Source organism: Lissotriton helveticus, chromosome 3_1, assembly GCF_964261635.1.
Source record: "Lissotriton helveticus chromosome 3_1, aLisHel1.1, whole genome shotgun sequence".
Taxonomy (NCBI): domain Eukaryota; kingdom Metazoa; phylum Chordata; class Amphibia; order Caudata; family Salamandridae; genus Lissotriton; species Lissotriton helveticus.
The window spans coordinates 211,591,385-211,606,523 of NC_136061.1; the positions used below are offsets into that span (position 1 = coordinate 211,591,385).

The 15,139-nt window shown below is 47.6% G+C and overlaps 1 protein-coding gene across 2 annotated transcripts in view; it reads right to left on the reverse strand.

Moving 5' to 3' along the window:
• The window catches only part of RAD51D (RAD51 paralog D), a 151,975-nt gene that overhangs the window by 17,869 nt on the left and 118,967 nt on the right, over positions 1 to 15,139 (reverse strand). For both annotated transcript variants that reach the window (XM_078679608.1, XM_078679609.1), the window contains exons 9-10: positions 13,429 to 13,499; positions 2,585 to 2,749 (exon numbers count right to left, since the gene is read on the reverse strand). In XM_078679608.1, coding sequence (XP_078535734.1) covers positions 2,585 to 2,749; positions 13,429 to 13,499 — 236 coding nt within the window. The remainder of the gene's footprint in view (positions 1 to 2,584; positions 2,750 to 13,428; positions 13,500 to 15,139) is intronic.

A 15,139-nucleotide genomic window follows, 5' to 3' on the forward strand; every position in this document is an offset into this window, starting at 1 on the left:
AACCGCCCATTGAACTATCCTCCTATAGGCCCTTATTAATCCTGATTATGGAAAATAAGATCCTTAGTAAGATCCTAGCCTCCCGCCTCCTTCCCTTGCTCCCCAAGCTGATACGTTTAGACCAAAGTGGCTTGATACCCCACCGAAACATGTCTTTAAATATACGCCATCTCTTCAGCTTAACTGACACGGCTGGATGTATAATTGCTGGATATCCGGCACGTTTTTGGGACTAAATGCTTGCCATATTGAGAAAATTTGAGAATATTGCCGTTGGGTAAAATTACTCTACAGAATGCCCACAGCCAGAGCGTAAACTGGTCAAAACATCTCCGTATCGTACCAGATATTTTGCGGGGCACGTCAAGGATGTCCCCTATCCCCACTTCTGTTTGTACTGGCAATGGAGCTGTTAGCCCAACAGCTTCGCCTAACGATGAGACCATATGGCATGCCTGTCGGTACTGTCATGCACTCAGTATCCCTTTATTCCAATGACATGTTATTATATCTCAGAGATCTACGCTTGGACACCCATTCACTGGCCACACTGCTTACCCGATTCGGCTCCATCTCAGGGCTACTGATCAATGCCACCAAATCAAGCACATATACCTTTTACAATTCCTATACTTTACCTACTTGACAATTTGGCACAACTCAGGATGGAGCCAGTCACGTTTCGATACCTAGGTGTCCAGATCTATAGAGACGCACAGGATGCACTAGAGGGGAACCTAGTTTGCACAATTAACTACCTAAAATCACAGGTGACCTTTTGGGTTTCACTGCCATTATCCAAGATGGTGATGCTACCAAGGTTACTATATCATTTTGTCAATTTGCCAATAGTTGTCCCAACCTGGGTATTTAAACTCTTAAATTCCTTACTTACTGATAGGCTAATTTGGGGGAAGGGTCGCTGTCAGATCAGTCTTACTAAATTACAACTGCAAGCGACAAAAGACTGTGTGGGGACCCCAGGCTTTAATGCGTATTGTATAGTTATCCAGCTTAAGTGGTTGGCATACTGGTGGTCAGACCTTGTTTGAAATTGGATACACACCAGCTCAACTGCGTCTAGGAAGCTTACGGGCTCTACTCTGCTCAAAATCAATAAAGCCGAGTACAGACCCCTTGCTTCTCCAGACCGCAATACACTTCTGGAAGGTAGCACTAAAGTACCCTAAAACACCCACCCCGTATGCCCCGAACATCCCACTTTGTGGCCTAACTATATCAAAGGGGATTCTAACGGCCCAGAGGCTGGCCCCCTGGAAGACTGCTAGAGTGATGACGGTGGGATCATTGTTCGCTGATGGAACCCTTATGCCACACGCATAATTCAACCATACCCATGGTGCACCTAATACATATTTCCTAATCCGCACTAATATAGTACACTACCTATGGCAACACTGGTTGGTGGAGAACCAGGACCCTCCAACATTTTAATTACTTCGGCTACTACACACAAAAGGATACAGGACTAATTTGGTGAAATGGCTGTATAGGGGCCTGAGGGAACACCTTTCCATACCACTGCTCCCATTAAAGCAGAAACGGGAGGCTGATATAGCAAGTGTCCTGACTGACAAGGAGTGGACCACGATTCTAGAGAACCACACACAGGTCTCTTGCAACACCCGGTTCAAGTTCATACAACTCTCAATCTTACACAGAGCATATCTCATGCCATATAGGGTGCATGCAATGTACTCTGCTACCTCAGGATACCCCGTTGTCACACACCAGGCGCGTGTCTTTCCTGGTGCGGTTTTGGAGAGAAGTGATCAGAGGCCTATCCCACCTAGGCAAAAATCCCTCCTGGTTCTCTATTGAATACTGTATTCTGGGATTATCCCCTCTCCCTCGCACTGCCAAGATATTATGCCGCTTTACTGACCTTTCTCTATTGTTAGCGAAAAGGATACTAACAAAGCTCTGGAAATCCTGAGCGCCACCCAGGGAGGGGGCTTGGGGGAAGGAGGTTACACACTGGGCCACTGCAGAAGGCAAGGCCCTGAAACGAGAACAGTGCACGGGACTTCACAAGAAACCCATATCTATGGAGTGGTCTCACCTGCTGGAGCAATTCCGGACATACACCTCTGACGCGTAGAGAACTCAGAGAGCGTTGACTTCTCTTTCTCAGACCTCATAACATACACACAAGAACTTCCCAGACCGTGCAAGCTAGTTTAGGGGGGGGGGGAGGGTTGAGCTGTTTGCTCTTATTGAGAACTAAAAAACTTTTGATTGTTGATAATGTTTTCTCATGTATGCATCCTATAGGATCTTTGTACCTACAGAGGAGTAATTCATGCTATTCCACCATTGACAACCAATGTGATATATAATGATCTCGCAATAATTGACATTCACTAAGTACTGGACTAGCACAGCAAAACTAAGATGCTTGTATGTATGAATACTAACAGAAAACCAATAAAATGCATGTTGAAATAAAAACACACAAGTTGAGATATAAAAGGGCATGCCAGCACAACGGAAATGCTACAAAAGGCTTAGGAGACCCAAATAAGTCCCCAAAGTCATCAACATGCTGCAACCATTTACTAACCTGTCGCGGTGACTTGGTTAAGGTGGCAATGCGCTGATTAGTCGACTCCACACAAAAAACATGTTTCTGTTCCAGAAGAATGCGGGTGCTCGGCACAAAACCCCAGGAACGGCCTAGGGCAGGTCTGAGGGCACCCCCACCTTCACGAATCACATGGTTAGTCACCTGCAGAGAAATAACTCAGAACACTGTACAATAACAACAAATTCAACTCTAAAGGTGCACAGCAAAAGTAACCTTCGATCAACTCGATACAGGTCTAGGATCATTATTTATAGCCGTTCAAACATCATGATGGTGGAGGGGGCTGTAAACAGGTTACTGAAGGATTCAGGTAATTTATATTTTGTAAGGGGCTAAGAGAATGTAATAGAAAATGTCAGTTTTGAACGAGGAAAGCACACATTTATCCTACTTGTGAACACTCAACAAGTAGAGTAAAGGAATAATCCTCAAGATTAGGTAATGGCTTAAAGTAAACACTTCCAAAGATATGAAGGTGCTGTCGTGCCAGATATTGCTGTGTTAGTTTCCTTAGCCATATTCAGCTTGTCCATAAAATAGTGTGTTGTGTTTTAACAATCTCTGAAAAGCTGGTCTTTCACAGCTTCATTGCCTTCTGCAACTGAAAGTGTACCAGTACAGTACTACTGTTTCGTACAACGTTCATCTGGACACAAGGATACCAAAATTAAATTTAAATTCTGAGGCAGCGCATCAAACTTTGTATCATGCAATGCAGCACTATACTTGCTCTTCTAAGCAAATACTTCTTTTGAGATCAAACACACTAAATTCTACAAATGTGATTTCAAAAGGCCACCCTCAGATGTCAGGTATCTAGGATCTACATAGCTATTCTAAGGATATTACGACATTGTGAAGAGCTTCGGGTATTCTTAAATCCAACTCACTTTATTCTATATTATGCACGAAAGCAAAGCCACATTGCTACAATAATTGGTTCAGCAAACCTGAAATACTCCTGTACTATAGAAAGAGGCAAGGTAGGCAGATGATGGGTATGAAAATAAACATTTGTGGACCAATATTTGGCTCCTTCAGGGCTATCGAAGAAACAGTTATACCAACCCATCTTTTATTAGAGAGACTAGTGATTTCTTTAGTCCCTAATTGATCTTATTTTCCCCCTCTCTTTCTCGTAAAATATTCATCACTTTAATGCACGTCATAGAATAAATTACAACTCCCCATCTTCCTTTCGTAAAATCTTCTTGGGCGTTCTCAAGAATTAGCATGTGAAATGCGTTTTAGTTCTTTGCAGATAAGAGTAAGGAAATCTTAGTCTATCACAAGTCACTCATTACAAACCAATACTTTCTCTGTCTTCTAAAATGTATGAAATGAAACTGGCTTGTTCTACCTTGAAGTGGTTTGACTTGCTTGAATCAAATGGGGCCCTCCTTAGTGACTTTGTACTAAAGTATTGTAATCTGAAATGAACAAGTAGATGTATTTCTTTGACATGGTGGAAAAGGTCTAAAGAGAAGGCCATCAATAGGAATTTTGGCAGGAAGTATTTGCACTGACACAGTCATAGTTCAACACTCAATTGTGTCCAGTTCACTGCATCGAGAATTATCTAGAATTATAGAGGAGTAGCTGTGGATAATAGGGAGGTTATTTGCCAAGGGGTTCTGAGTGACGACGAGAGCAAAGCTCAAGTTGTTGCTGATGTCACTTAGAACCCTGAGGTGATTAACATCCACCTTATTCACGACTTACCTATATGTACTTTTATGTTGTCTACTCCCCCCACCCCAAATCATCTGCTCCCAACATGTACACAGGAGGGGAAGAGTAACGGGGAAACCTAAAATCGATACAAGATTGCATTAATGCAAACCATCTCCAGCAAGACTACTAGTTTGACTTCAGATCATGCTGCAGCATGAAGCCCACTACTTTACACAGCGTAAACAATGCCCTCCTGGGCACAGATGAAGAGGACACCTGCCTCCTGAAATTGTTGGAGCTCTGCTGCCTTTAAAACGACCATCCCACCCTCATACGCACCCCAGAGTCTTGAGTGGGATTCACTGGTAATGTCCTCCAATCAGGGAGATTAAAAGCGCGCAACCATTCCAACTGTCACCAGTTTGCTCACATTTGCACCTCAAGGTCCCATTATATCCCGTCACCTATAGGCCCCTATCAGCTCCTTGGTACTATGTTCACAGATAACCGCATCACGTGTCACCAATATGCAGATGATAGAGAACTCCACTTGAAAGTCTTCAGTCATTCGACGCCATTTGATGCCTCAAACACTACCTATACATCATCCAGACCTGGATGTCCAGCCCCTACCTGAAGCTCATATCAATTTAGACAGAATGGCTGTTATTTGCCATTAACAACAAATGAAGAACTGTACAAATATGGCTCAATGACATGAACCATAACAGCTGCAAACCAGAACTGTCACTAAATGCCAAGTCACTTGGAATCACCCTTAACAAACACATTGTCATGAAAAGAAAGTAACACAATTTCTACCAGAAAGATACTTCATAACTGTTGTTCAAGCCCTTGTACTCTTGCATCTGGATAGTGGTGATGCCCTGTTATAAGGTCCTCCCACCCTCCATACTGGCACCCCTTAAGTACATCGTACATGGCGCAACACGTCTCATCCAAGGCCTGAAGAAATAGAATCAGATCACCCCTATTCGAATGGAGCTCTGTTGGCTCACGTTGCTGGCCTGCACCATTTTCAAAACCAGCTGACATTACAACTAGCTTCACGTGGAAGGGACCCTGTACGAGACGCCAGCGGCACGCTAGCAATGCCCGCCCCTTACTGAATATATAATGATGGGCCCTACTGCACTCCCTAAATCAAACTTGTAAGAGAGACGTTATTGGGGACACACCATATTACCCATCTTTGAATTTTTGTGATACGGATGTTTAACATTGAGAACTGTTGTACAAATTTATGATAAACTTGAAAGCGACATCGCCAATGAGGGTGACTACGAAACCTTTCTTTTAGTGTATTTCCTTTTTTGGTGTATCCCTGCTGAAGCGATACAAGCTCTATCCATCAAAATTTTATCGACTTTAGAGCCCTGAAGAAGTCACGTTGGTGACGAAACGCGTTGGCAGCTAGCAATTTCCTGAATCTCTAAATTTTTGTGATTAAAAAGTTTTTAAAGACAACTTTCAAGACTTGGACTTTGCCTTTTTCTGGAAAGCGGTTTTGCTACAAATTTGAAAAATACTGTTGCATTATAATTTTGGCAAAAAATTACAAATTTGTATATAATTTCCCGGGTGCGGGTCATTGTGTTTTTTTTGACATTACAACTAGCCCCTCACTTATCCTGCATACCAGCCCACCATCTCTGGTGGTCCGCATCAAAAGAAACAAGAAAGAAACAAGGCTGCATGCCTTTTCCATCTACGTACCCAGGATTTGGAACAACATCCTTATATCTATCAAGACAGACTCAATGATGTTCCAGTTTAGTAGAGTTAAAGACACACCTCTTAAAAGAACACTATAATACAATGCATAAATCGTCCACAAGCAACTTACTTTCTTATCAATAATTGACTTTATGCTTGTGTTTGACCCTGTACAGCACTCATGCAGCCTTTTGGATTTGCACAATAGAAATTGCACTAACTTACATTCATAACATTGGGGGCGTGGCTTGGACGCATAGCAGGCTAGTTGCCAATCCGTGCAGCTCTGCCCCAAACGGCATAATCTTACCTATATCCAGGCGGAGTAGCGCTCACCCTATTATACACGGGGGTCGGAACCCCCTGGTCCTGAGGATCTGAGCAGAGTATGGTTCTGCTTGTAGGGGAACCGGGAAATTGACTTTGTCTCCCTGGGAGCCGAGGCAGCTCCCCTTCATGCAAAATGGTGGCGCGGGTCGCGACTGCCTGACGGACAGCTCCCGGACGCCTGCTCTGGGTCTGCCCTCCTGTGCGGACCTATGCAGAGGAGCTGATCGCGGCCTGCACTGAAATGGTTGCAGAGGATTATGCACGGAGGTGTGGTGCTGTGCGGATTGGCCTGCTGCATCCTGGGTGAGTGCCCGGGGCCGGGTTCTACACGACCTCGGGGCTTCGGGAGGGCCGCGGTAGGCCCGCCTGGACTGCGCTTCTCCCGGCGAGCCCTGAGGCCAATGAGACACGACCACGAGTGCGGGCTCTGGAGTAGTGCAGCCGGAGTAACTGTGGGGGGCCCACACATTGGGAAACCTGAGTCTTTCCCCTCGAGACGGTGGGCGGGGGCGGGGCCCTGTTGGAGACGCCTATGCTGCGGAGCTGTCGGAGGCCCGATACTTGACTGGAGTGAGGGGTCCGATGGCCTCGAAATCCAGAGGGGTAGCGGGGGGAAGACTTGCAGACCCACAAGAGCCCAGGGCAGCGGAGGGGCCGGTCCGGGCCTGCTCCGGCTGTGTCCCCGCCTGGGGGGGCCGTTGGTGGAGTGGTGTGGTCCGCGCAAGCATGCTGCTGAGCGAAGGAGCTTGGACCCCCACTTGTAGGCGCACTCCTAAAGGGGGGCTGCTCCATAAACTCCCAGGACAGCCCCTGTTGATTGCTGGAGTGACCACCCAATTTTTACAGTGGGTAGCCCCGGGGGGACCACAGCTGGACCCCGGCTGGACTGCGACTCGTCAGACGGCCCCTGGTGGCCTTAGTGCCTGGAGTGGAGAGCTCTGGGGATCACTTACCTTGATAATACTCAGCCGACTGATAGACCAAGGTGCAGCGCGAGACCCACACGCCTCCTGGGCCCGACTTGCCCTGTGACAGGGGATATCTTTCTAGGCCTGGGGTTCAAGAGTGAAGGGCCCTGGAGACGACCTTGACGAGCCCGTACAGGCCTCTTAGAGGAGCACAAACGAACAAGATTATGCAATATACAGTACTGGGCCCGGCGATGGCGGAGCGCACCGGACCGAACCCTGAGCGGGGACCGCCGCAGGGATCGGCGGCCCAAGATAAGGCTGACACCCTAGAGGCCATTTGAGACTCACGGGCGGCATTAGAATCCAAGATGGATGGTATGGCCATGGACATTAATCATCTGCTCCTGGACCTACGGAAGGTGGCGGATCGGGTCACTACTACGGAGGGGGACTTGGCCTCCTTGCGAACGGAGGTCCAACACTTGCAAGCGACGGTGTCTGCACTCAAGGAGCACATTTCTCATCTAGAAGACAGGGCGGAAGACGCAGAGGGGCGCTCGAGGAGAAACAACCTCGGGAAAGGGCGGAGGGGCCGGCAGCGGACCTATTCCTCGAGGAGTGGATCGGTTCCGCCCCCCTGGGTCTCCGACTATCCAAGATGTTTGCGGTGGAGCGAGCCCACCACTCCCTTTGGCCCCCCACCCCCCCCCGAAGCCAGGATCCCCGCCTAGAACTCTGATCGCTCGCTTGTTCAATTTTAGGGACCGGGACATGATCCTGCAGTTCATCCGCAAGAACAGTCCCCCCAGGTTTGAGAACCATTAGATCCATATCTATCCGGACTACACAAAAAAGGTGCATAAAATGCGGAACGACTTCCTGAGGGCAAGAGGAGGTTGAGAGATCTTGATATAAAATACAGCCTAATGTTTCCGGCCCGGCTCAGAGTACAACATGCAGACAGGGTCCACTGCTTTACTGATCCGCAAGAGGCCACGGACTGGATGGACTTGATGGGCATGGAGGGGCAAGAACAACATCAAGGATGGCAAGAACAGAGTAGACGGAGCGGTCGGTAACGGAACCGGCCTGGTCGCACTGGAAGACAACGGTCCACGTCAAAGGGGACACCAGACGGAGGTCGCATCATGGTGGGGCCAGACGGCACCCTCAGAGAAGAGCTGGGGGGCATACCGACGCAAAATCAGTTTTCCCCATTGTGCCTCGTCCAAGAAACTCAATCGGAACCGGAAGGCACTGCTGGCCCACTAGCTGGTGGCTCGTGAGATACATATCTGCAAGTATGGGGACTGCCTTTTGGGGGATGGTGGTCAGTGGGTTGCATTGGACGCTGTGAGTACGGACCTCACCGGTACTGCGATCTGACTATTATGGAGCGCCTGAAGGGGGTTCTCACTTTCAGGGACTATTGGGGACTATGTGGGGTGGGAACGTAGCTGTTGGGGGCGCTATTCCGCCATACTGCTGTCTAGGTATTCTGACTGTGATGTGTTGCGTTGGCCCGGCTAGGCCGTTGGTTGGGCGGAGCTGCGCAGCACCGGGCAGTTTGGTTTGATAAACCCAAGGCACGGGAAGCCCTGAGCCAGAGGATTAGCAACTACCACTTACTAGATATATGGCGGCACCGCAACCCTGATAGTCAGGTATACGACTGTTATACTCCGGCAGCTAATACGTACAGCAGGCTGGACTATTATTTCATACAGGAAACGGCGGCCGTCGGATTCTAGAGACACAGTACCTGGCCCGATATCTGTCCGATCACCCCCCCTGCTGTTGGCCTACACTTTGGGCCGCCCGCGCTCCAAAATATCGTTGTGCAGACTTAACACTGAGGCTTTGACGGTCCCGGTTTATAAAGAGGCGATCACAGCAGGGTTGGAAGGTTATTTTGAGGTGAACTGGAACACTGCTAGCTCAAGGGCGTTTGAATGGGACGCGATGAATGTGGTGTTGAGGGGGATATGTATTTCCTCAGAGGTGGGGGTGCGGAGAGTGTTAGAACGGGACGTAAAACAACAGCAGGAACGCTTAAAGAGCCTAGAGGCAGGCCTTCCCACAGATCCGGAGGGGCTGGGCAAATAGACAGATCAGTGACAAAAGATAGGGGATCTAGGGGAGTCATTGGGCAAGTACAATGGGACCATGAGCAGGCGTCGGGGGTACACTGAGGGTGACAAAGCGGGGCGCCTACTGGCTCGCTTGATTAGGGTGGAAATTTAACCTCTCCCGATATTGGCCCTTCAGGCTGATGGGAGCCGACTGGTTTACACCCAGCATGAGATTAACACCGAATTCACCACACATCTCCATAAAATATATTCTGAGCCAGAGTCCAATGTCGCCCCACAGGCTTTGGAAGCCTACCTTACTGAGATGGAGCTACCTTGCCCAGACCCAGACAGTCAGGAATCCCTGAGGGAGCCTGTCAGGGGGGAGGAGGTGAGAGCGGCGATCGCTCATCTAAAAACATCTAAGCCCCCTGGAATGGATGGCATGGCGGCGGAGCTGTATACAGAGTTTGGGGGAGTCCAGGTCCCTAGGCTCCTGGACATTGTTAACGAGACCGGTGAGACAGGCATATTGCCTGCTTCCATGCGTGAAGTGCTGATTGTGATGATCCCCAAGCCGGGGAAGGACCCCTTACTACCCACCTCTTATAGGCCAATCTCAATGCTCAATGTCGACCTTAAGATTACTAGTCAGGTACTGGCCAACAAATTACTCCGATATCTTAGGCAACTGGTTCATGACGACCAGTCCGGTTTCATTCCAGGAAGGAACGCGCTGCGGAATATCTGCCGTCTTGCCCGTGTCATGCAATCACTAGAGGGCAGGGCTGAACAGAATACTCTGGTATTCCTCGATATCCTCGCTCAGGTGGGAATATCTATGGCCGATGCTCCTAAAAATGGGGATCGGTTAGGGGTTTGTGAATTGGGTGAGACTTCTCTACACTGAGCCGGTCGCGAGGGTCCTCATGGGCGCTATGTCTCAGGTGCGATATCGATAGCCAGGGGGACGCAACAGGGATGTCCACTCTCCCCCTTGCTGTTCACCCTCGCGATGGAGCCATTAGCGTGCCACCTCCGTAGGATCCTCCAGGGGCAGGGTATCCAAATTGGGGCCCTTGAACATATAGTATCACTGTATGCAGATGATGCTCTGGTGTATCTGCGGGAGCCAACCCACTTGCTTCTGATATTGCTGGCGGCTTTGGGTAAGTTTGCCGAGACCTCGGGACTCCCTGTCAACAACACTAAATCACAACTGTATCCGGTTGGGTCGGAGGCTGAGCGGGGAGGGGTTCCACTCCCAGGGACGGGGCTTCCGTGGGTGTTAGATCGGTCGGGATCTTGATCAGTAGGGACAGAGACATTTTTTCCCAACACAATATGGGGAGGATACTTAGGGGTCTCCGAGGCAGTATTGACATCTGGAATACACTCAGGCTCTCATTGATGGGGAAGATCGCCTTGATTAAAATGGTGGTGTTGCCTTGCTGTCTCTTCACAAGGCAGGGCTCTTTCTTCGAACTCCCACACCAGGTCTTCCGGGACCTTGATGCAATGCTTATACAACTGTTGTGGAATGGAAAACGTTGTCGGGTGAGCCTTGCAGTCATGAAGCGTACTTGGGGTAGAGGCGGTTTAGAAATCCATGACCTTGAACTTATTATTTTGCGTCCCAATTACAGCACGCAGTGGCCAGGCTCGATTCGGACCCATCACGGGAACGGTCTCTCCTGGTGGACACAGATGGGGATCGACAGCTGGGTGCGCTTCTATGGCACACGAAAGGGCGATAGGACTAATGTCCTCCTACTGGCTGCCATCTGGGCCAAGGTGGTTAGACGACTTATACAGGTGCGACCGTTTGCCCCAGAGGCAGACTTTTGGCTGATGCCGCCTTTCGCGCTCATTGACCGGGTCATGTCTACCGACAAATGGAAGGCGGGAGGCTGTCTTATGTTCGCGGACCTCTATCCTGAACAACGGTTTATACCATACCAAGAAGCAGTAGACTCTTTTGAGCTGGGACCGGGGCAATTCTTACAATATGCAAAAATAGCGGCAACGGCACGACATCTATGGCCTTCATTCCCGGAAGCCCCGGAACACACACATACCCTGGTCACAATGATAGCCATGGCGGAAGGGCGGAAACTTGTCACTCATCTGTACAGGGCGTTACAGGACGAAAGACAATGTACACCTATCAAAATAGAAAGTAGATGGCAGGAAGTGAGCCCTCAGGAGATCACACAACGAGAATGGGCAAAAAATGTATGGGGGTGTACGTAAGGTGGTGGTTTCCAATAGATTTAAGCAGATACAATACAATATGGTCCACATGACATACCTCTCACCCAAGCGCCTCCACACCATTGATAGCTCGAGAGATCCAAGGTGCCCCAGATGCCACTAAGCACAGGCAGATTTCCCACATATGGTTTGGTCGTATCCAATGATTCAGATATACTGGACAGCTATCCTAGAGGATCTACACAGAATAACGGGTTGGAGAGTTGCCCTAAGATACGTACTTGTCTCCTTGGACTGATTCCCCGGGACCCTAAACGTAAAACCAGCAGGAAGTTCCTGGTGTTGGGACTTGTAACAGCCAGGCGACGAATAGTAATTCACTGGCTGACACAGAGTGGGCCGCTGGTAGCGAACTGGAAAGCGGACCTGAAGGAATGGGCACTAGCGGAGGAGAGGCACATACACAGTACTAGGAGGGATGCCAAACTCCCGGAGGTATTGCAGACATGGGGGCTAATGGTCCAGGAGATAGGGAGGAGCTCCCCGAATTCTACGCAGACGATGTTGACTGGTGTTAGTCACTTGGAGACTGCATCCCCCAGACAGAGGGAGGGACGGGAGGATAACCCTGATTGAGATGTTGTTGGAGAGACCTCTGTGTGGGTGGACCCGGCAAAAGGGGGTGGGGGTGAAGTTGGGAGGGAGGTTGTTCAGTTAAAAGTTCATACGATTGCTACTGACAATGTTTATACTAATTGCTGGTTGAGTATACACTTTAAAGACAACTCAGATTGGACTACCTGATGCTGTACAGGGATTGTAAGGCTTACTGTTCAGAGTTGTCGGTAAAATATTACTCTATCAACATGTGAAGTGAACCTTAAAAACCGCAATAAAGAAATTTGAAAAGAAAAAAAAAAAAACTTACATTCATAACATATAAACAAATTTATAAAGAAAATTGGTCTCCTGGCACGCATTTCCACTTCCCTTTTAAAAAATCGCCACCTATCTCCAACTGTGAAAGAAACAACTTCTCTCATGCACCTAACCCACACCACCAGCTGCATGTACCCCCCCTCCCTCTTTAAGGGGAATGATCCCAAAAATACCTGGCTTCCTGACACCCACTAGCTCTAAACGACCAGCCAAAACTCCCCTCCCTGCTAAAACTGAAACCAAAAAAATCTAATGTCTTGCCACCCCCACTACTATCCACACACTCCCCGTGCTAAAAGGGGAGAAAATGTTTCATGCAGGAACAGTGTTGCCCACGTTCTCCCCTCCCCCTGCGTCTGTGGCGACCCAGAATTGATGGGGGAGACCGTCAACTGCAATTCCGCCACCATTGGGGTCTCTGGAGACCCTGGTGAGGAGGCAGAACAAATGGGAAGTCAATGCTCCAACTGGGTGACATTACAAAAGTGGTTAATCAGAAGTCACATCAGTAAATTACCGGATTCTGATCCAGTAAAAAAAGCATACTCTCTGGCTTCACAAGGATAATTATGGAATGTTCACTTTAAACAAAGTATTAGAAGAGCATGCGTATGGGCATGATTGAGAATACATTTTGATAGAACTATTCACATGTACATAACCTTATGCAGCAAGCCCTTGTTCTCAAATCTCTTTTCACTGAGCATAATCTGAATCAACACAAAACATATTTCACAATATTACCTTAAACACACTGGAGCCATCATGAAATTCTGATATTAAGAACTCAGAGAATAATGCTGAGGCACTGACCCACCAATACTCTAGAGGATCTGCACTGCTTTTTTGTGTTCTCACTTTTAACTCTAACAATCACTTATGAAAAGTAAAAATTGGGCTTTATAGTCCTCACTACAGGAGCACCCTTCAACATGGCACTTACCAGAACAGCAATACTTAGCTCTCGAGCCATGGTTTTTAATTCACGGGCCAGTTGCATCATCAACGCCATGCCTGAAAAGTACAAGGCACAGTTACCAGCTTTCTCACCTCAGTCAGGTTCCAGCTCTTTGAAGTTAGAGATCCATTTTACATTTAACATGCAATATACACTATTTTCCATGCAAACACATTACAAAGGTGAATCTTATTTATTCTCTCAAATCTGTAGAGAAAGCTTAGCACATTCCAGCGGCAGCCTCTTACCTCGATTGCTTTTAGATTTGCAACACAATGTGCAATGTTTTTGCTTTTTATTTTAAGTCTTATGAGAGTTATCTGGTGATGGAACTCATCTAAATTAATGTAACCAAAAGTATATTTTATGTGCATAAACATAACATTTTCCATTATCAAACGCATAACCCAACATAACATGTCACCTAGCAATTTCAGTGAATAAAGCAAAGTATATAGCTCACACAATTCCAGCCTCTATTGAAGAGGATGTCTGCACTATTGCCTCTCGGCCAATCTCTTATAGGTGACTACTACTAACCTGGTTGTTCTCCCCTTCTTACCAGTAATGTTGATTGTTGGTTTCAGCCATTGCTTAAAGGGGCTGACTGACCTTCACTGAGCCCTCACACCCCAAAAACAAATAATTCTTCAAAGAGCTTCGTGGAATATGTTTGAGCCCACCCCGGCCTTTAGGAGTCAGGGTGAACTCGCAGATGAAGCATGCCACTAGTAAAGTGGGTGAGGATTGTATCATTTTTTTTCCTTTTTCCCCACCCCTGAGTGCGGTGGAGTAGGTGTAGTATAATCTCCTTACCACACTGCCACCTTTAGAAAAGAATACCACATAGGATATTGCATATTTAATAGGGAGTATGTATCCCCTTACCTTTCATTTACTAAAGGACTTCTCTACCCTTCTGGGTCCAGGAGTCCCTCTACTAAGTGTTTAAGGGTTTTAATATGTAAGGAGTGGTTTCTTACCTGTAACTCCAGTTATGTAGTAGGGGTATCTCGGTTATATTCATAATCTAGTGAATAGTCCCGCCCATGTGCGGGGACCCCGGAGCAATCAAAAATAATCTCTTAAACGGTCTTCTTTGCAGTACTGCATAGACACTTAAGAGAAAATCAAAGAAAAATAATGCAGCCTATAACCACAAGGCTACACTGGCCAGCACTTCCACTTAAAGTGAAAAGGATAGCCAAATAAAACCACATTTTACATATATTACCAAGTTTCACTCATAGAGAAACTTCCCTTCACCAAAACCCTTGAAATGATAGAGAGGAAGGGTTGGACAGACAAGCCCCCATAGGCTGCCATTATGTGCCTGGAAAAGGGATACCATGCCTTTAAGGAACTCTCCAGAGACCCTCGGTATCCCAGGATGCACAGCCAAAGTCCTTTTACTTTCAGTTCTTTTTGAAGGTGTATAAAGCAAGGTCTGTAGCATACAGTACATTATCATTTTCTCCACCGGGGAGGAGGGCGGGCGCTTATGACTATAACAGAGATACCCCTACTACAGAACTGGAGTTACAGGTAAGAAACTACTCCTTCTGTAGTAGGGGATCTCTGTGTATAGTCATAATCTAGTGAATAGAATGGCAAGCCCATCCCAACAAACCAATCCGGCGGTGTAGGAAAAAGACAACACCACTACTGTGCAAACAGATTTCTCAACGAAGCCTGC